Below are 20,757 nucleotides of genomic sequence, written 5' to 3'. Positions count from 1 at the left end.
AGTTGAACCCCAACAGAGTCCATGGTAGGCATGAAAGGTGACTGATTGGACCAGGAACCTCACTTCCATTTGTTTGGTTCTATTTTATTTCTGTTTTTCTTTGTCATGGCCAATACCAGTTATTATGAACTACTATTTTCTATCAGAGTTATGAATGGGAATCAGTATGATCTTTAAATGTGATTAACATTTCAATGTACAATTTTCAAGGCCTTTTTTCTACAACAAAAAGGAAATCTGATGGAGTTGGTGGATCCAAAGTTGGAGTCTGATTTCAACAAGGAAGAGGTCTTAAGAATGATTAAAATATCTCTATTATGCACCAATCCATCCCCGGCACTTAGGCCTACCATGTCTGCAGTGGTGAATATGCTTGAAGGTCGGACTCCTGTTCAGGAATTCCCCTTGAATCCAATTATTTTTGGTGATGAAGCCCTCAGAAGCCAGTATAGTCAGATGCATTTCCACAGATCACGTGAAACTGAGACCATCAAGCATTCATCTGATTCAACAGGCATTGGATCTCCCTCTACATCAACGCGTGATCTCCATCAAATCAATCCTGACTCATTAATGTAGCCATGGTAAGAACGTTAGTTGGGCACGTTTCGAAAGCACTTTTCTTGCCGTTGAAAGCTTTTTACTTGTATTTAGAAACAAAACTGATCCAAGTTTTGCTTACAAATAGGTAACCAATAAATACATAAGTTGTGTAGTCCTGAGGCTTACTATTTATAACTTCAAACAGCGGATGCCACTCAGGAACATGTCTTTTGGTGATTGTTTTTCTATACGGCTTTTCCTTAACACTCCATTCTGTGGCCAAGAAAATTGAGGGAAAGGAAAGAAAAGAAACCCCGGCCCCAGCTGCCATTCTCTTTGTTTTCTCTATATTTTCCCAGCAACCAAACAAACAAAGGAAAAATAGCAGCTGCCATTTGTGGATGCCATCAAATACATGTCTCAGTGCTTGGTTAGGTTCCTGAAATTCAATTTGCAAATGGTAATCAAAGATTCTACCATTGCCTAACGTCAGCTCTGAAGAAAATATTTCAGAATCTGGATTTAATATAATCTGATATTCTTAATGATGCTGTAGTTTTCCATACGTGTTCAGTGGGTCAATTTCTTAAGGACTGATAATCAATTTCTGACCCAATATAGGCTGATGAGGGCCTGGCTTTAAATTGATGGGATAGTCAAATCTTTTAATAATTTGGTCTCGTGTGAACAGAAGTGTGGAATATCGTGGGTGAATATAAAAATAAGAACAAAGAAAGCAAAAGCAAGAACAAAAAGAAGACCCTAGACCAAAAAGGGGGATTGACTGATGTCTCACTCTGAGAATTTGGAATCGAGTGGAAAGATATGAAGAAAAAAGAAAGACGTTAATATTAAAAAAAATTGAAATAATTTTTTATTAAATCTTTTAAATTATTTAAATACAAAATAATAAAATATAAATATGAAAAAAAAATGAAGTTGATTAATCAAATCTCATTGAATTGGTAAACATGCAAAGGAAATCGAATTAGAATATACTAATAAGTAGGATAAAGGTCAAAAAAAAAACACCCAATAATATTGATAATGTTTTTAAAAGTATTTATAACATAAAAAAAAAAATTTAAAATATAAAATATAAAAATTTTAAAAATAAAAGCTTGTTTGGAAATTGTTATTTAGAATAGTTTTATGTTCTTTTGAACTAAAAAAAAATATAGAAAACATGTTTAATAATATTTTTTTTTATTCTTAAAAATAGAAAATAAGGCTTTTCTAGAAAATATTTTTTTAATTGTTTCCTATTATTTTCTAAGAGTTCCTTTAAGAAATAATTATATAAACTTGTACAATAATTAAAAATAAAATATTAAATATAAAAATTATTTTTAAAACATATTTAAAAATATTAAAAACATATTAAAAAAATTTTAGGTTTCTAAATATCACATCTTTGATCAAAATGTTATAAGCAAGTTTTTCCATATTTAGACTTTACTTTTCACCATTTTTTTTCTTCCTGATCCATTATTTGTTCTTCAAGGTCTTTGTGTTTCGTATAAAAACAAACTCTCCAAATTTATGACCTTCTATTAAAATTGGAAAATTATTTTTAAAAATTATTTTCAAAAACTATTTTTTAGAATTATTTTTGAAAACATTTACTAGAAGGCCTTAACTTAGTATTTAGTATTTTTGAAAACAGTTTTTTATAACCAAAAATTATTTTTTATTTTTTATTTTTAAGAATAGAAAATAAGATGTTTTTAAAAAATAATTATATAAACATATAGGATAATTAAAAATAAAATACCAAATATAAAAATTATTTTTAAAACATATTTAAAAACATGTTAAAAACATTTTAGATTTTTAAACATCGTATCCTTGGTCAAAATCTCACAAACAAGTTCTTCCTAGATTTTACTGTTTTTTCCCTTTTTTCTTTTCGATCAAATATTTGTTATTCAAGGTCTTCATTTCAATGTAGAAGTAAACTCTCCAAATTTTTTACTTTCTATTAAAATTAGAAAATTATTTTTAAAAACTATTTTTTAGAATTATTTTTAAAAACATTTTCGATAAGGCCTATTTAGTATTTACTCTCACATAAAATAAATTCATACTTTTGAAAAAGCTATTTTATTTTTACAAAATCCCCATTTTGAACGCGTCAACGACCGACCGTCGAAGCCAGTGGCAGCCCGGTTGGCAGAAAGCAATTGCTCAATTTTCTCCGTGTGTTCCAGTCGTCGTCCGTGAAAGCAACTGCACAATTTCTTAAGGACTGATAATCAATTTCTGACCCAATATAGTCTGATCATGGCTGAATATAAAAATAAGAACGAAGAAAGCAAAAGCAAGAACAAAAAGAAGACCGGGATTGACTGATGTCTCACTCTGAGAATTTGGAATCGAGTGGAAAGATATAAAGAAAAAAAGAAAGACGTTAATATTAAAAAAAAAAATGAAATAATTTTTTATTAAATCTTTTAAATTATTTAAATACAAAATAATAAAATATAAATATGAAAAAAAAATGAAATTAATTAATCAAATGTCATTGAATTGGTAAACATGCAAAAGGAAATCGAATTAGAATATACTAATAAGTAGGATAAAGGTAAAAAATAAAAAATAAAACACCCAATAATATTGATAATGTTTTTAAAAGTATTTATAACATAAAAAAACTTTTTATATAAAATATAAAATTTTTAAAAATAAAGGCTTGTTTGAAAATTGTTATTTAGAATAGTTTTATATTCTCTTGAACTAAAAAAAATTACAGAAAACATGTTTGATAATTAAAAATTATTTTTTGTTTTTTATTCTTAAGAATAGAAAATAAAGTCTTTTTAGAAAACATTTTTTAATTGTTATCTATTATTTTCTAAGAGTTCATTTAAAAAATGATTATATAAACTTGTAAAATAATTAAAAATAAAACTTTAGATATAAAAAATATTTTAAAACATATTTAAAAATATTTTAGGTTTCTAAATATCACATCTCTAGTCAAAATGTCGTAAACAAGTTTTTACATACTTAGACTTTACTTTTCCCCATTTTTTTCTTCCTAGTCCATTATTTGTTCTTCAAGGTCTTTGTGTTGCGTGTAGAAACAAACTCTCCAAATTTATGACCTTTTACTAAAATTAGAAAATAATTTTCATAATTGTTTTCAAAAACTATTTTTTAGAATTATTTTTGAAAACATTTACTCTAGACCCTAAATTAGTATTTAGTATTTTTAAAAACAGTTTTTGATAATAAAAAACTATTTTCTGTTTTTTATTTTTAAGAATATAAAATAAAATGTTTTTAAAAAATAATTATATAAACATACAGAATAATTTAAAATAAAATACCAGATATAAAAATTATTTTTAAAACATATTTAAAAATATGTTAAAAATATTTTAGATTTTTAAACATCGTATCCCTAGTCAAAATCTCATAAACAAAATTCTTCCATGCGTATTACTTTTTTTTCCCTTTTTTTTGGGTCAAATATTTGTTATTCAAGGTCTTCATTTCAACGTAGAAGTAAACTCTCCAAATTTATGACCTTCTACTAAAATTAAAAAATAGTTTTTGAAAAAAATAATTTTTAAAATTATTTTCAAAAACTATTTTTTAGAATTATATTTGAAAACATTTTCGATAAGCCCTAAGTATTTAGTATTTACTCTCACATAAAATAAATTCATATTTTTGAAAAAGCTATTTTATTTTTACAAAATCCCCACTTTGAACGCGTCCACGACCGACCGTCAAAGCCAGTGGCAGTTGGCAGAAGGCAATTGCACAATTTTCTCCATGTGTTCCAGTCGCCGTCCGTGATGCCCGGTTGGCACTTGGCAGGAAGCAATTGCACAATTTTCTCCATGTGGTCCAGTCGTGGTTGGGTTATACAGCATTACAACTCTTCCTAAAAGGAAGGCAGGCAGACAGGAGGAGGAGATATCACTGACAAATCCTTACTCCAAAATATGCTGCAGTGGCGTCTTCTTCGTCTCTCTTTGATTACCATGTGTTTCTTGTGCCCACTGACATCTGCTCTGCTGGATCGCCAAGAATGTAAGATGTTTCTGCCTCTCTATTACATTTTAAGTTAATATACCGACAGTACTTTCCTCCTGTAATGCAGTGGTTGCTCTGGCTAAAATCGTAAGAACAATGGGCGCCACCTTAAACTCAAGCGTTGATCCTTGCGAATCCAAAACCCTCGTCATCTCTGATTCCAAACCAGGCCTGGACCAGAACACAGTTCTGTGCAATTGCCACCCCAATTCCTCAACTTGTCACATCACAATCCTGTACTCATTCCTTCTCTCTCTCTTCGCTTTCTCTTTTGCGTTTGGTTACCCAGAAAATGTGAGAGAAATATTCAAGTTTGTTGACTTTTTTTTTTTTTTTGGTTCCTTCCTGATTTTTTATTTTTATTTTTTGTTTTAATTTATTGCATTGTAGAGTCCTCAGAATGTACAGTCTTCCTGGAACGCTTCCACCGCAATTGGTCGATCTTCCTTATCTCGAGGAACTGTGAGAGCCTCTGTAAACACTTATCTCTGTTGTTTATATGTGTATATACAGAATTTCAAAGCGTCATATATAAAACCATTTGAATTCATGCAGTGACCTTACTCGAAACTACCTTGAAGGCACGCTTCCAAAAGAATGGGCTACAATGAAGTTTCTGCGTTCTATGTAAGCTTGTTGGTCTCATTCAATTAGATAAACTAGAATTTCAGTTTCCTCTTTGATGTATCTGTTCTTGAACTTGACCACCAGAAATTTTTATGCAGTTCACTTGCAGCGAATCGCATAACAGGGGAAATCCCTAGGGAATGGGGGAGTTTTACAAATCTCACTAGCTTGTATGTCCCAATTTTGTAAATTCATCGTGTTTTTAGCACTTGCTATCTCAATTTGTTTTGACAATGCCGGTTCGGTTTTGCTCTGTCGCTGTGATTCCAATGAAACTTAAGGAGCCTTGAAGCTAACCGGTTGTCTGGAAATATTCCTGCGGAGCTTGGGAATTTGGTCAGCTTAACAGTGCTGTAAGAAACATAATCTTTTATGGGTATTTAGTTTAGTTCTTCATGCTATATTTAAAATTGCTTGGCGAATATTGTTTTGCTCAATATTTGGTCGCTTCAAAACCATGGGTTTTTGCTTTCTTCTTGCTCTGAAAGGGTGAAAAGCCTTATTGACCTCAATAATGATTGTTCTTGAACTCTAAGATGCAAATTCTTATTTGTTTGTTAATTTTCTTACCTTTTCTTTGCAATCAAAAGGAGTGTTAGTGTTTGGTGCCGTTTTCTGATTGCAGAATACTTTCATCCAATAAGTTTGTTGGAAACTTGCCAGAAAAACTTGCTGCGATGAAAAACTTGACCGATTTGTAAGTTCTCATTTATTTCTCTCTTTGTGACGAGCATAATCTCAGCAATATCTAACATCCTTAAGATACCTTTCATATTGTTATCTGCAGTAGGATAAGTGGTAACAACTTTAGTGGAAGCATACCTCAATTCATTGGCAGCTGGACTCGACTCAAAAGGCTGTGAGATTCTTATCTAACAAATTGTGTTTCCCTGCATGCTTAAAGTGAACTTTAGGATACTGAGTCATACTTCTTTTTCTTCTACATTTTTTGCATCAACAAAGAGAACTATATGCAACTGGACTGGAAGGACCCATCCCCGATGGCATTTTTCATTTGGAAGCTTTGAATGACCTGTGAGTAAAAGGGAATTCTTGTACATATTTCCCAAGCCTCATGCCTTAATGGGTTTCTCTTTTTTGGTAAACAAAAACTAAAATGAAAAATGCAAATTGAGCATTCCCTAATTATCTGTGCTGTATACTTTTTATGCAGGAGGATCACTGATATGAATGGGGCAAACCTTTTTCCTAAATATCTGCCTCACAAGGACTACATGAAAAACTTGTATGTTAAATGCTCCCCTTAGTCATATGTGTTTCACTGACGTTAAATATGTGCTATCACACAGAAGTGACCTGAACTTTGTCATCAGGGTTTTGAGAAATGTGAATATGTCTGGAAGTATCCCACCTACTATTTGGGAAATGAAGAAACTGAGTGTGCTGTAAGTCTGCTTCATCTATCACTATATACATGTTTAGAAATACGTTGTTCCTGGTTTAAATCTATAATATCTGTTTAACCATTAGACACTGGGATCAACCAGTTCCAAATCTATGATAAAACTGGAATCTGTATTAGAAAGTGACTATCACCCTTAATTCAATGAAACGCCCTAAAGGTGGATGAATAGGTGTGTTAAAACATTAGCTTGATCTTCTTTGGTTTAAAACCTAGTTGATTATTATCACCTGATATCAAGCCAAACACAATCAAGAACCTTAAAACAACCTCTGGATGGAAACCACAGGGTTTCAAAATTACCTCAAGTTTCCTTTCAGTTCCTAACTAATAGGATGTTAGGACATTCCTGGATAGAATTTTGGAAATTTAATATTGCATAAGCAGGGGCCTCAGTCATAGAGTCTGCTCAATGATGATTGTGAAGCTTAGTTTAGATCCATTGTTTGCGAGCAAAGATAGGTACCTGTTAAAGGTTGTGGTCGGTGTTTGTGAGGATGTCAAGGATTGCGAGTGAGGGGCTTGTGACAAAACTGACCTATCAACAATTTTCAAAAGGTGTCCAATACTTATATCTTCAAAAATATCTATCAAAACCAGCTGACTGAAAGCATCCTTAGAGAATATAATATGTTTTTTCTGCTTCTCATTTGCTCTTGTACATTCTGTATTATCTCTTTTATTGACGATGTGATACAGCCTTGGAAGACTTAGGCCTGACTCCTTTTGTCCTGCAATCTTTTGTAGTGATGTCAGCTTGAACAGATTGGAAGGGAATTTCCCAAGCAGTCCACAACATATACCAGAATTCACGTAAGTAATTAAGTTTTGAAATTGATACCGCGAAATGGGAATAACAATGTTCTAATGCTCAAAGTTTGAAAAATCAATTTTATCGCCGAAATATCGGTGAAAAATTGGTTGTTGGCAGTGGGCGAAATGAAATATAATTGGTCTACAGAAAATGTTGGAGAAATTGCCGATATATCAACGAATTTTCGGTCAGGGAGTGAAAATCGACTGTGGGGATGATGCGTGTGGGCAAAGGGCGGTCTAAAAAAATCACCCATAAATGGTCAAAAAATCTCAGACTTTTTTGAAAGCTTTTTTAAATTATTTATTTTAAATTTATATTATCATTTTATTTTTAACTATTTTTCATATTTATCTCATTAATCCTATTTTAAAAAAAATATTATCACTTCACTCTTAATTTTTTTTATTTATCCTTTTAATTTTCTTTAATTTGAAATGATTTTATTTTAAAATATTAAAAACATAATTTAACTCAAAATTTGCTACAATATATAAAAAAATAACGAAGTCCTAATATTTTATAAATTAAAATTAATTTAATAAGATAAATTATTAATAATTTTAATTATTTAAATAAATTAATGTTAATAGATAAAATTATCATCATAGATTTGTAATAAAATTTTAGAAATTAAATATCAAATAAAATATTTTATATAAATCAATTTAATTTTTTTATTTAAAATGTAATAAAACATGTTTTAATAAAAGTATTTTTAAAATTTTAAAATAAATGAATATAAATATATTAAAGGAGTTTAAGCTAATTTTTTTATAAAAATTTGATAAATATTATATTTAATCATACTTATGTCAATTACGCTTACACAATAACTTTAACATATGTATTCTTGTTTATTTTATCATTTTTTGGAGTTTTTTTCAATCATTCTCATTAATTTTGAATAATTTTCACTCCATCGATAATTTTGTCAAAATATCCACTATATTTCTCCGATATTTCTAATATATCCGTAAAATCCAAATATTGATATATCCGTGTTTACCGATTTTTCAAACCTTACTGATGCTTAGTTATATTATATCATGCTGAAACTTTTATGTGGTTTTTTATTAGCTTTTTGGGTGGCAACATGCTATCTGGAACTGTATCGGGCTCAATCTTAGATGGAGATAAATATATGTATGTTCTCAAACTTAGATGCTTGGATTCACTTTCTGTCTGTTTAATGTATTCCCATCTTTTTTTTTTTTTTTGAACTTAATTATTCAATGTACTATTTAGTTATTTATTTACTGTGTTGGATGTTGTATTACTTGGAAAATAATATGTATGCCTCAGTTTTTGTGATATCTTTTACCTAAAGTTGGCTCTAAGCTCTCTTCTCTGTACATGGATCATTCTGCCTGCACATTTCACTTCCAAATTTTGGACTGAACCTCCCTTAGATTGTAAAAGCTTTGAATAAAGTTCTACATCCTATATAATTGTCCTGTTTATCAGAATTACAGCTGAGGATAGTTGTAATATCCAAATCTAATGGTGAGGACCAAAGATTTCAAGTTCATCTCATCTTCTAATTGGCTTCTCTCCCCAATTTGTTATCCTTCTCTTTGGTTGCATTTGATGTTTTTAGTACAAGATGAGTCTGCATTATAACCTAAACCATGTTTCTAGTTTCTTGTGAAGTTGGGTTGGGTTTATTTTCAATTACCATCATTGCCTGTAAGGCTCCTCTACATTTTGATGTGATGACTGTACTTCTCTCATATTTTCCATTTTTCTCTTCTTTCAGATACTCCTCTGATCCTCACCAACCATGAAAATGTTCACTGCTAGTAGTGTCTACTTAAGTTATTTTAGTATATGATATTTCAGAGTAATTTTAGCTTTGAATGTCAGACTGCTTTTAAGTTTCCAAATCCCATTTATCTTTTATGCACTTCATATATAGCTTTTATCAGGAACTTAATATTTAGTTTCATTGTTTGCTTGCAGTGATCTTTCTTATAATAATGTTACTTGGCCATGTCAAAAGAACACTGTGTAAGAAAACTTATTCATAATGTTAGATTCAGTATATTTTCCCTCTTAACTTCTATAATTTGTTGACTTTTTAATTTTTAAACAGAAACATAAATTTCTATGGGTGCTCGTCTCAGACTGCCTCGTATGGCTCTTTCCCTCTCTCATTAAGATCTGTTCAATTCCAACTTGAGTGAGGCAAACTTTGAGCTTCAACTAATCTCTGGATGAGTTGAAGCCAATGTCAGAAACATTTATTCACTCACTTGAGCAAGAGAATTTTCTCTAGCTGTAACAATCTTTATTTATGGGTATGGCTTTCATTACATCTTCATATTGCATTTATAATGCTGACCTTTTGTTTTCCTTGTTAAATAGAAGTGGAATTCATCAATGCCCAAGGAAACCTAACTGCAAAAATAGTAAGTATTGATATCCAGGATTAAAAACAATGAATTCCCTTAAAATTAATTTTCTGATCTGCAAGTTTACCTTTGCATTTATTTTGCGTTGTCTGTGCACCATTTTGAAAGTTCTGTCTCTTAAAACAGTATACTGGGGTTTCCTAAATTTGAGGAATAGGCAATAACACTCAGGCTCAGCAATTCAACATTTCTGTTGAGAAAAAAAAAATGGAATCTAGGAAGATTGATAGAAATTACACCAAACAGAATGGAATGCACTTTTCATAACATCCTCTCTATTCGTTCGGCTGAACTTCTTTTCAATGATTGGTTGTCAAAAAATGATAGTGATATACTTGTTTAACCATTGATTGTAGAAAAACAATCCTCATTGTTGTGTGCTCATGTGTGGATTATAGAAAATTAATGTAACTGTATCTTTGACCCTCTTGCGTCAAGTTGGATAAAAACATATAAAGCATGTACTTTCTGTTTAACCATTGATTGTGAAAAAATGATACCTGCGTGCGCATAAATAGATAGATAGATAGATTGATAGATAGATAGATAGATAGATGGATGGATGGATGGGGAGGGAGGGAGGGATCATTTCAGCTTTTTGTGTTGGTTGGGATAAAAGTAATTAAAGCATGTATAATTGAAGAAATTTGAGAGAGAAAAAAACTTCTTTTTCTTTATTATTCAAATAGCTTCTATTATTGATATTTATACATGAATGATTAAGGTCATTTGTTTTAGAAAAGAAATCTAATCCTTGATTTTAGTAGAGAAAATCTCTCATAAAATCAAGGAATAAGATAAAAAAGGAAATACAACTAAATCACAGTTGTGACATAGCTATAACAGAGTTGTAGTTATAACACAGCTATTAATACTATTGTACATTCCAAATTTCCTCTGGATTTCCACATTCCTCTTCAAGTTGGGTTGTAAATGTTGATCATGCCCAGCTTGGATCTCAAATCTTCGAAGTTGGTTCTAGAAAGCACCTTGGTAAGGATGTTTACTATATGAAGAGTTGTTGGAGTGTAAACCAATGAAATTGTCCTTTCTTCGACCATCTCCTTGATAAAATGATGATCTATTTCCATATGCTTTGTTTGATCATTATGAACCGAGTTCTTAACGATACTTATGGTAGTTTGATTTCATAGAACATCTTTATAGAATTTTCTACTGGAATTTGAAGCTCATTTAGGAGTCTCTTTAATCGCATTCCATCACAGATTCCATGTGTCATAACTCTAAATTCTGCTTCTACGCTGCTCTGAACTACAACAAATTGTTTTTTGTTCCACCAAGTAACCAAATTCCCCCATATATAGGTGAAATATCTTAAGGTTGATCTTCAATTAGTTATGGAGCCAACACAGTCTTCACCGAAAAAAAATCTCAATGTTTTTCCTTTATGTTCTATTGAAATAGAATCCTTTTCCTAGAGTCATTTTTAGTTATCTTAGAATATGATACACAGTTTCATAGATTCCTCAATTGGATTGTTCATTAATTAGCTAATTACACTTACTGAAAAAACAATATCTGGTCTTATGTGAGAGATAAATTAGTTTCCCCACAAGTCTTTGATATGTCCCTTTATCCACCAAAGCACTTCCTTTTATAATTCCTAGTTTAGTAGTGTAGTCCATAGGTGTGTCTACAAGTTTACAACCAAGCATCCTAGTCTCCTTTAGCAAGTCTAGAACATACTTTGGGAGATTGCAATACCCATTTTTTATCTAGTAATTTTCATCCAAGAAAATATTTGAGATTTTCCAAGTCTTTAACTTCGAACTCATGGACAAGATAATTCTTGAGTTTGACTATTTCTTCCTCATGATCTCGATCAGGATTATGTCATCCATATAGGCGATGATAACGACAATTCTTCCCTCAAGTGTGTATTTTAGTTAGACTAACATTGGGAGGAACCAAACCTCTTTACGACCTTGGTAAAACGATCAAACCAAGCTTGAGGAAATTATTTGAGACCATATAGGGAATTTTTTAGTCTATAGATTTTGTTAATGTTTGTGAATAATGATGAAAAGAGTTTTTTAAGACAAGAAATTAAGATATCTTAGATGATAGTGCCACAACATAACATCATTATCTTTATTTGAATTAAAAAAAAAAGACTGTTTTCACCAACTGTCAGTTGGGGTTGTCTTTTTATATAATCGGTCACTTTGAAGATATAGAGTTCCGAACATATCTCAATAATACCTATTGTCTTCGTTGAATTCAAATCCTAAAAAACACAATGGTGTAGGAAAAATTTAGTAACACAGTTCTTTTCCTAAGTAAGTTTACTAATGGATAACAAATTGCGATCCAAGTTTGGAACCAAAAGAACAGACTCAAGAGTTAGGTCCTTAGAGATGACAACAAAACCCATACCACCACCTTTGAGAAAGAACCATCGATTCTACAAACAATATAATTCCCAAAATAAGGTGTAGAATTTTGAAAATTTGTGGCATCTTCAGTTATGTGATCAAAAGCTTCTGAGTTAATAATTTAATGACTCAAATTTTCTTTTTTTACTTTCAGGATAGCAAGAAAATTACCTTTTTGAGCTAAGGATTCAAATCCAATGATAGAATTAGAGGAATTTGCCCCTTGTTGGGACTAGGTGAACATTTTTTGCAATAGTTCCAATTGCTCTTTGCTGGACGGATTGGAATTAGGTGGTGTTGGGTTGTCCTCAATGGTGACATGGTGTCCTTGTCTTTCTCTATCATTTTAAGGATGTGACAGCTTCTAATCCACTGGTTTCCCATGGATTTTCCACCATGTGTCCTTGGTGTGACCTTGTTTTCGACAATGACCACACTAAGGTCTCCTTTTTCTTGGTCGGTTGTCATTAGAAGGACAGAGAGGACCCTGAGCTGTTAGGGCTGAACTCTTGGTGACAGGTTGGTTGGTTTGTGACCTCAGCATGACTTTCTTTCTGCTTTCTTCTTGGCTTACTTCTGAGGCAACTTCTCGAATATTAGGTAAAGGTTTAGTTCCTAATATTTTGCCTCGAACTTCATTCAAATTTTTGTTTAGTGCTAATAAAAATTTGTAGGTTCATTTCTTCAACGATCTTCTTGTATTTTATTGCATTAGTTGAGCAGTCCCATTTGGTGGTTTTGAACATGTCTAGTTTCCGCCAATAGCAAGTTAGAAGACTGAAATATTGAGTGGCAAAAGAATCACCTTGGCATAAACCATGGAGGATCCCTTCTATTTCAAATGTCTCTATTGTGTCTTCTATATCATAATAAGTCTCCCTTGCTACTTCCCAAATTTCTTGCACCATTTAATTAAGTATAAAATTTTTCCTTATGTCAATGTTCGTTGAGTTAATTAGCCAAGACATAACTATATTATTCTTAGCCTTCTATCTTTTGAATATTGGGTCTTCTTTCATAGGTCGAGGTACTGCACCAGTAAGGTAGTCATCCTTCCCTCTACCGCATATGAACATCATGACTGCGTGAGACCACTGAAGATAGTTCTACCCATTTAATTTGTGTCCAATATGAGGAGAGTAGCACCATCCAATCCTCCATTGTTGCTCAAAATATGAGCTTCTTGAGTGGAGGTGACTTCTAAGGTTTAGGAGTCCTTCTTGGTGGTCATTCCATATTTGGTTATGAACGGATTGAACGGTTCAGATTAAACTCTAATACCATGAAGAAATTTGAAGGAGAAGAAAAAAACTTCTTTTTCTCTATTATTCAAATAGATTATAGTATTGATATTTATACATGAATGGTTGAGGTTATGTCATAGAAAGGAAATCTAATCCTTGATTTTAAGAGAGAAAATCTCTCATACAATCAGGGAATAAGTTAAGAGTAGGACATACAACTAAACCACAACTATAGTTGTAACACAGTTGTAACTACAACATAGTTGTAACACAAATGTAACTGTAACACAGCTGTTAATATATCAGATTTCCACACAGTTGTGCTATAGCTGTTAAGACAGTTGTACATTCCGGATTTCCTCCAGATTCCCACAACAATCTGTCTAACCATTGACTTTAAAAAAATGATGTGTTCTGTATTGGTCCAATAACACGTTCTCAGAAACAAAATGGCACATGCATTCTCAGTTTTGGTTTAATTTATGCATGCAGTTTTCTTTGTGGATGAACATAAATAGCTGAGATTGAACACCTCAAAATTTCCAACAGTAATTTTAATGACTATTAGTATTAATTTGATATTTCCATATATGACAGAGTATCACTCATTCCATATAAACTGTGGGGGAGAAAATGTAACCATTACGGATAATTCTGGGAAATTCTCCTATGACGGAGATGATTATGTAGGAAGTGCATCAACAAATTATGTCAGTGGCTCAAATTGGGGATATAGCAGCACAGGCGTCTACATGGATAATGAAAAGAAAGCTCCCATGTTTACCATATCTAACTCCTCTAAGCTTTCAATGGATTGCTCAGAGTTATATATGACGGCACGTAGAGCTCCCACCTCCCTCATCTATTATGGATTTTGTCTAGAAAATGGGGAATACACTGTGAGACTCCACTTTGCAGAGATAGAAATTACAGATAATGAAGCGTATCATAGTCTTGGACAGCGCATATTTGACATTTATATTCAGGTAATCAATTATGCTATAGTAAGAATATGTTTCTTCCATTCTAAGGAGACTTTTTGATCTTGAACCTTTTTATTCAGGGGAAGTTAGAATGGAAGGATTTCAATATCATGGAAGAAGCAAACGGAACTGGTAAACCAGTCACAAAACAAATTAATGTTGCTGTGACTGATAATACGCTAGAGATCCGCTTGTATTGGGCAGGGAAAGGGACTACATCCATTCCTAAGAAAGGAACATATGGTCCTCTTATATCTGCTATTTCTGCATGTCACAGTATGTTATCTATTTCTGACCCTTTCCTTTAAATACTGCTACTATTGCTGCTGGTGCTACTTCAACTGATAGTTTTGTGTTTCTGTTTGATGTTGAATTTTCCTCACTGTGACTGAAGTAATCTGGCCTGGGCATTGTGTTTCTGTTATTTGGATTGTTTTAAGGAAGCTAACAAAGGCCTTTTTATTTTTTAATGTTTGACCACTGATTTGGACAGATAAAAGAGGCTATGGTGAAATAAGATATTTGAATGTCAAAATTGTCCTTACATAAATGACGGTCCAAGGATTAGGCAATTTTAGCTTTTGTTGCCTTATTTAAGTGCACTGTCCTTTTTATGGGAAGCAGAACTTGTCTAGATGGTGTCACTTTCGTAAATCAATTTGAGTTATGGCTTCTGTCTTGTGGACTTGGGTGTTTTTTTATTGTTATTATTATTTATTTATTTATTATTATTATTATTATTATTATTATAATTTTATACTGAATCAATGAACACAAGTTTGTTAAGTATTTCTTGACTCTTACATCATCTGATAAGCTTGGTATTTTGTTTACTTCAGGTTCTGAACCTTGTGCAGGTGAGACTTAGAGAACTATTATAATGGTTGATTTATTTCATTTTATTTTTATTTTTCTGGATATTAATGTTAACCTTTTGGTTGTTTCATCTTACTTGGAGAATAGAAAGTCCCCTCTTGGTGAGCACAAAAGCAAGCAAGAAGAGAAAATTTTCCATCATTGTTGGAGCTGTCACTTCACTGTTATGCCTGATTTTATTTGTTCTGGGTGTCCTTTGTTGGCGACACTATTTGGGTGACAAAAACACAAGGGAAAGAGGTGTTGGCTAAATTCTCTGCATAATGAATGTCTGCTTTCTGTCACAAATTTATTGGTTGATTATGTCTTTTGAATCATTCTTCTGAATCGAATATACCCTCCTTTCACTAAGTCTCTAACGATGCTATTGGCAGAACTTAGAGGGCTGGATCTGCAAATAGGTTCCTTTACTTTGAGACAAATAAAAGCTGCGACGAACAACTTTGATTCTGCAAACAAGATTGGAGAAGGTGGTTTTGGATCTGTATTCAAGGTATTCTAGGCTTTCTAGCTAACATTGTTCAATTGAATATCCCAATTATTTAAAGAAAAACTAAAACGAATGTCCTATTTGAATATTGGACATTGCTTACAGGTGATGTGGCCTTGAGGTCCTTCTGTCTAGATAGCTTGCACTTTGACCATACATTTGAGCACATATCTTAATGTTGTAGATGACTTGAAGGATTCACATGCTCTATGCATGGAATTTAGCATATGAATGTTAATACTGAGATGGAGAGAACATAACAAATGTGATCCCTAGTGGGAGAAGTTAAGAGAAAAATGTGGATGGAGCTGCAGTTACATGTGGCTCCCATTTTTCATTAACAATTTTCTATTTTATATGACTTATTTTGTTTCTTAGTGTCAAAGCAGGAATCATTATTTGTAATGATTCAAATCTGTGAGAAGAGGAAAAAACTTTCTTGATAATACAGTTACATATGAATGTGCATTTGTACCACCAATGCAGGGTCAACTATCAGATGGCACTCTTATTGCAGTGAAGCAGCTCTCTTCTAAGTCAAGGCAAGGCTACCGTGAATTTGTGAATGAGATTGGCTTGATTTCTGCTTTGCAACACCCAAATCTTGTGAAGCTTTATGGATGCTGTACTGAAGGAAACCAATTACTGCTGGTGTATGAGTACATGGAAAATAATTCTCTTGCTTATGCTCTTTTTGACAAAAATGGTAACATAGCTTCTCTGTAGTCTGTAGAAAAATGATATATAGCATCTGAAATAAGCATATATAAAATGTCTAAACCATTTTTTTTTTCATTGTTGCTAGATGCAAAAACAAGTGCTTTAAAACTGGACTGGGCAACAAGACAAAAGATATGTGTTGGGATAGCCAGAGGCATAGCATTTCTCCAGGAAGAATCAACTCTCAAGATTGTTCACAGGGATATCAAAGCTACAAATGTACTGCTTGATGAGGATCTAAATGCTAAGATATCAGACTTTGGATTAGCTAGGCTTAATGGAGAGGAGAGCACCCACATTAGCACTCGAGTTGCTGGAACCATGTGAGTTAAAATCTCTAGAAATGCTTTCTGTGATTTTTATTTATTTTTGGTCATGTGATCAATTTTCAAAGGTGGTAATTCAAAGAATACTGTTTGTTTTTAGAGGATACATGGCTCCTGAATATGCACTCTGGGGATATCTGACAAATAAGGCAGACATTTACAGCTTTGGGGTGGTTGCTTTAGAAATTGTCAGTGGGAAGAGCAACACTAGTTACAAGCCAGAAAACGAATGTGTTTGTCTTCTTGATTTGGTAATTTATGTAGGAACATTAGGCATTAAGGCTGTCTTTACAATCTTGATTGTTGCTACTTCTTTTAATTGCTGCACTAATTTCTATTGCAGGCCTTTGTTTTGCAACAAAGAGGTAGCTTAATGGAGATAGTAGATCCAAAGTTAGGGTCTGAATTCAACCAGGATGAGGCTGAAAGGATGATTAAAGTAGCTCTCTTGTGCACCAATGCATCTCCTACACTAAGGCCTACTATGTCAGCAGTGGTAAGCATGCTTGAAGGACAAACTGTTGTTCAGGATGTGATTTCAGATCCTGGCATCTACAATGATGATTTGAGATTTAGATCCCTCAGAGACCAACAGCAACAGATGCAAAATCAGAGTTTAAGTAGAAGCCAGCCTCCTAATCTGCCATCAGATGGAATATAGATTGGTGGTTCTTCCTCCAGAGTTGAGGCTTGAAGTTTCTTCCATGCATGTGATACAATTGAGGTTTGGATTTTCAATGGCTTGGACATATTTTAAGTATTGCTCAATATTTCTTTTGTCTGTTGGGAATTCATCATGTACAAGAAGAAGCAATATTTTTCGAACTTTCATACTAAACTATTTTTTAAGTTGTAAGTTCTTTGAAGAAAATTAGTTAAATAATCATGTAACCACAACTCCTTGGCTATGTACAATACTGAGTGAGTGCAAATAAGGTATCGACTATGAGATGTTGAAATGATATTTTACCCAAAAATCATGGTTTTGACATTTACAATAATTACAAATGATCCGGTTTCTATAAAAGTATGAACTGATAACATCAACTCAACTATGGTTTTCTTTTGTGACCCCCAAGATTGAGCTTCCATCTTGGATGCCAATTTTAGAGTGATGACTTTGAAATTACCAATAAGGTAACGATTTGGTGAGAGAGTAAGCAAGTTGATCTGAGGTATGAAAGTGAGATAGATAAGGATACTCTTTTGACTCTTGATTGTGGATGAAATAGAAATCAATGGTGATATCTTTTATTAGAAAGTGAAAGGTGAGGTTTGCGTGGAGTTACAGTGTCCCGACATTATCATAATATATTTTGATCGGTTGTAAAATAAGACATGAGCTTCACGAAAGAAATTTTGCACCCAACTTACCTTAACAGTGATTAAAGTGATGACACACATTTGACCACAACGGAGGATTTTGTCACCGTCTTCTATTTCTTGGAACTTCGGTTGATGTTGCACCCAATTTTGCCTTAATAGTTAATGATATCATATTACACAATCAATTTCTTGAAAGCTTTAGCTTATAAGATTGGGTTGATAATGTATATTATGTTCTCTAATACCTTTCCTCTCATTTGATGTCATACCCACATAAGGAGAGATATTGACCCACAAATAAACAAAGCATAAATAATTATGGGCGGGCTTAAATGGTGTTTGTTTTTTTATTAAATAAAAAAACCAAATTTACTTGTCGGAGCCCTTATATCAAGTTAGACAAATAATGTTTTGAAACCTTAAATTTGTAGAATTTGAACTCACGATACATTATACTTTTTATGACCGATCCTCACATGTAGCCCCATACCGATACGTGAAGAGATACACGAGTATATTGCACCCTAAAGTCATGGAATGAAAATATAAAATAATTAGAATGTTTTTCCTGGTAAAAATTTGCTTAGAATGTCTCTTCCCTTTCCTTGCTTAGATCAGTCACACTAGGGCTTATCTGGAATGGTCAAAGATTTACAAGATGACTTAGTTAAACCTGCTGCGGTTCAATGCTTCAAATGAGTTTCTTTCATCACAAAGGCACCGTAGCACAGTCTACATATGTCCCTAGATTTGATGTATTGAGACCTTATAGGAAATGATATTTGTGAAAAAGTTGAAGAGAAGAGAATAAAATCATTGAGAAATACATTTTTTTTTTTTTTTTGTAATTTTATTTACTAAGAGATGTTTTGTGGGGGGGTTACAAAGAGATTTTAGGAGGAGCTTGGAGAAAAAGCCCGAGAGAGAAGACAACCAGAGGGAAGAGCACTTGAGCTAGGAAAGGAGAACTGATAAGAGAGAGGAATAAACACACAAAAGAATAGCCTTGACAGAAGGAGATACGAGTAATGTTTCTATAAGCTGTCATTATTTTATTTTATTTTATGTCCATGCCATTTTATTGTGTTTTCTGAGTATCATGAGATTCTATTTTAATGTCTCAACGTGTTTATTGAGGACTCTCGTTTGTTTTTATGGAATTTGAGCTTGCTCGTACTCACCTTATGCTTAATTCTCAACCTGTTTTGTAGCCTATATTTTGATATTTTACATGAGATATTTGGCTTTCACATATTGATTTTTTTTTATCATTTGATCTCCATTTTGGCCCACCCCCTACATCTAAGTTTAATGATGAAAGCATAAAACGTGGTTTGTATGGTTTCATTTTTACTTCCTATTTTTGGTGCCCCGTTCTTACTGTTTCCCCTGTTTCTGGCTCATAATGGAAGATGGTCACTCTTTCTGGAGGGTTAAAGTGAGCTGGGCAGAATTAGGTTGTAGGCAATGAGTTTTACAAAGAAGCAAAGAGAATAAGCAAACAGATGAGGTTTATGGGTTTCTAGTTTGCATGCTTTCTGTGACTGGAAGAAACGACACTAGCCCTATTATGATAAGGAAATTCGTGCGGTGGCCATGACAGAAGAATTCTTTAGGAAGAACTTGATCTTTGTGCCCACATTGGATGGGAAATGAAAAAGACCCGGTGGACTCGTTTGCAAAGAAGATAATAGTCAAGGTGATGTGGGATAGTCTCTACATGGATTCCCAAGTTGGAATAGATGAGAAGATGAGAGCACTTTTGGGGGGCTGGTTGACCAAGTCCATCATAAATTAGAACCTTGCCTGAGATGGAGAAACTTACTTGCCCCACTAGTTGTCCCATAGTGCATTCCCTATACCATGCAAGGCCCACAAGACCTTTTGTAAAACCTACCCATCCACCATAATCATTACCAACTGCCCATACCCCTTATCATTCATGTCCTACACTATTAATACCATCATACCCATTTTATCTAACTCTTGTACGTATAAATTCCTTAAATGATTCATTTCGGTGTTAAAGCAAAACCAACAAACTTTAATTTACCACGTACAATAACCACATGCCATCTTTTTTTTTTTTTAAACTCTTAATGTTAAAAGTTTTGTTCTTTTTTTTTTATTATTTATTCTTTTTTTTATATCCTCAAATAACTCTTAAGATTTCCTAAAATTCCAAAGTTCCGAATTTATTTATTTCTTTATTTTAAAAATACCATTTTCGAAATAATTTTTTTTTAAAATTTGATTTTAAATTTAGTTTACAAACTTTAATTCTTGAAATTCACTTTTCCAAAACTCCATTTTTTAAATTTAATTCTTCAAAATTCAATTCTCGAAATAATTTTTTAAAATTCTAATTTTAAGTTTAACTTCCCAAGATTCAAATTTTCCAAAAACCCTACAATTCTAAATTTAATTTTTAAAATGGCACCTTCAAATAAATTTTCGAAACTCCAATTCCTTTTAAATCAATTTTTCAAAAGTTCCATCCTCAAATAATTCTTCAAAATTCCCTTTTC

The 20,757-nt window shown here is 32.6% G+C and overlaps 1 protein-coding gene across 1 annotated transcript in view; it reads left to right on the top strand.

Annotated features, from left to right (window-relative positions):
- The window catches only part of LOC117923139, a 31,502-nt gene extending 13,637 nt beyond the window's left edge, over positions 1–17,865 (top strand). Inside the window, exons 24-50 of the mRNA XM_034841380.1 lie at positions 211–578; positions 1,100–1,116; positions 4,450–4,587; positions 4,658–4,826; positions 4,981–5,052; positions 5,146–5,217; positions 5,316–5,387; positions 5,499–5,570; positions 5,843–5,914; positions 6,005–6,076; positions 6,181–6,252; positions 6,392–6,463; positions 6,552–6,623; positions 7,388–7,453; positions 8,535–8,600; positions 9,417–9,464; positions 9,550–9,588; positions 9,822–9,865; positions 14,106–14,494; positions 14,572–14,767; positions 15,331–15,348; positions 15,455–15,607; positions 15,742–15,860; positions 16,344–16,563; positions 16,663–16,900; positions 17,004–17,154; positions 17,247–17,865. Of these exons, the coding sequence (XP_034697271.1) occupies positions 211–578; positions 1,100–1,116; positions 4,450–4,587; positions 4,658–4,826; positions 4,981–5,052; positions 5,146–5,217; positions 5,316–5,387; positions 5,499–5,570; positions 5,843–5,914; positions 6,005–6,076; positions 6,181–6,252; positions 6,392–6,463; positions 6,552–6,623; positions 7,388–7,453; positions 8,535–8,600; positions 9,417–9,464; positions 9,550–9,588; positions 9,822–9,865; positions 14,106–14,494; positions 14,572–14,767; positions 15,331–15,348; positions 15,455–15,607; positions 15,742–15,860; positions 16,344–16,563; positions 16,663–16,900; positions 17,004–17,154; positions 17,247–17,564 (3,405 nt within the window). The 3' untranslated portion in view covers positions 17,565–17,865. The remainder of the gene's footprint in view (positions 1–210; positions 579–1,099; positions 1,117–4,449; positions 4,588–4,657; positions 4,827–4,980; positions 5,053–5,145; positions 5,218–5,315; positions 5,388–5,498; positions 5,571–5,842; positions 5,915–6,004; positions 6,077–6,180; positions 6,253–6,391; positions 6,464–6,551; positions 6,624–7,387; positions 7,454–8,534; positions 8,601–9,416; positions 9,465–9,549; positions 9,589–9,821; positions 9,866–14,105; positions 14,495–14,571; positions 14,768–15,330; positions 15,349–15,454; positions 15,608–15,741; positions 15,861–16,343; positions 16,564–16,662; positions 16,901–17,003; positions 17,155–17,246) is intronic.
- The last annotated feature ends 2,892 nt before the right edge of the window (positions 17,866–20,757 follow it).

This window comes from Vitis riparia, chromosome 10 (assembly GCF_004353265.1).
Source record: "Vitis riparia cultivar Riparia Gloire de Montpellier isolate 1030 chromosome 10, EGFV_Vit.rip_1.0, whole genome shotgun sequence".
In the NCBI taxonomy this organism is placed as follows: domain Eukaryota; kingdom Viridiplantae; phylum Streptophyta; class Magnoliopsida; order Vitales; family Vitaceae; genus Vitis; species Vitis riparia.
The sequence above is the reverse complement of the archived record's forward strand: the minus strand, read 5'-3'. Positions and strand labels throughout refer to the sequence as shown.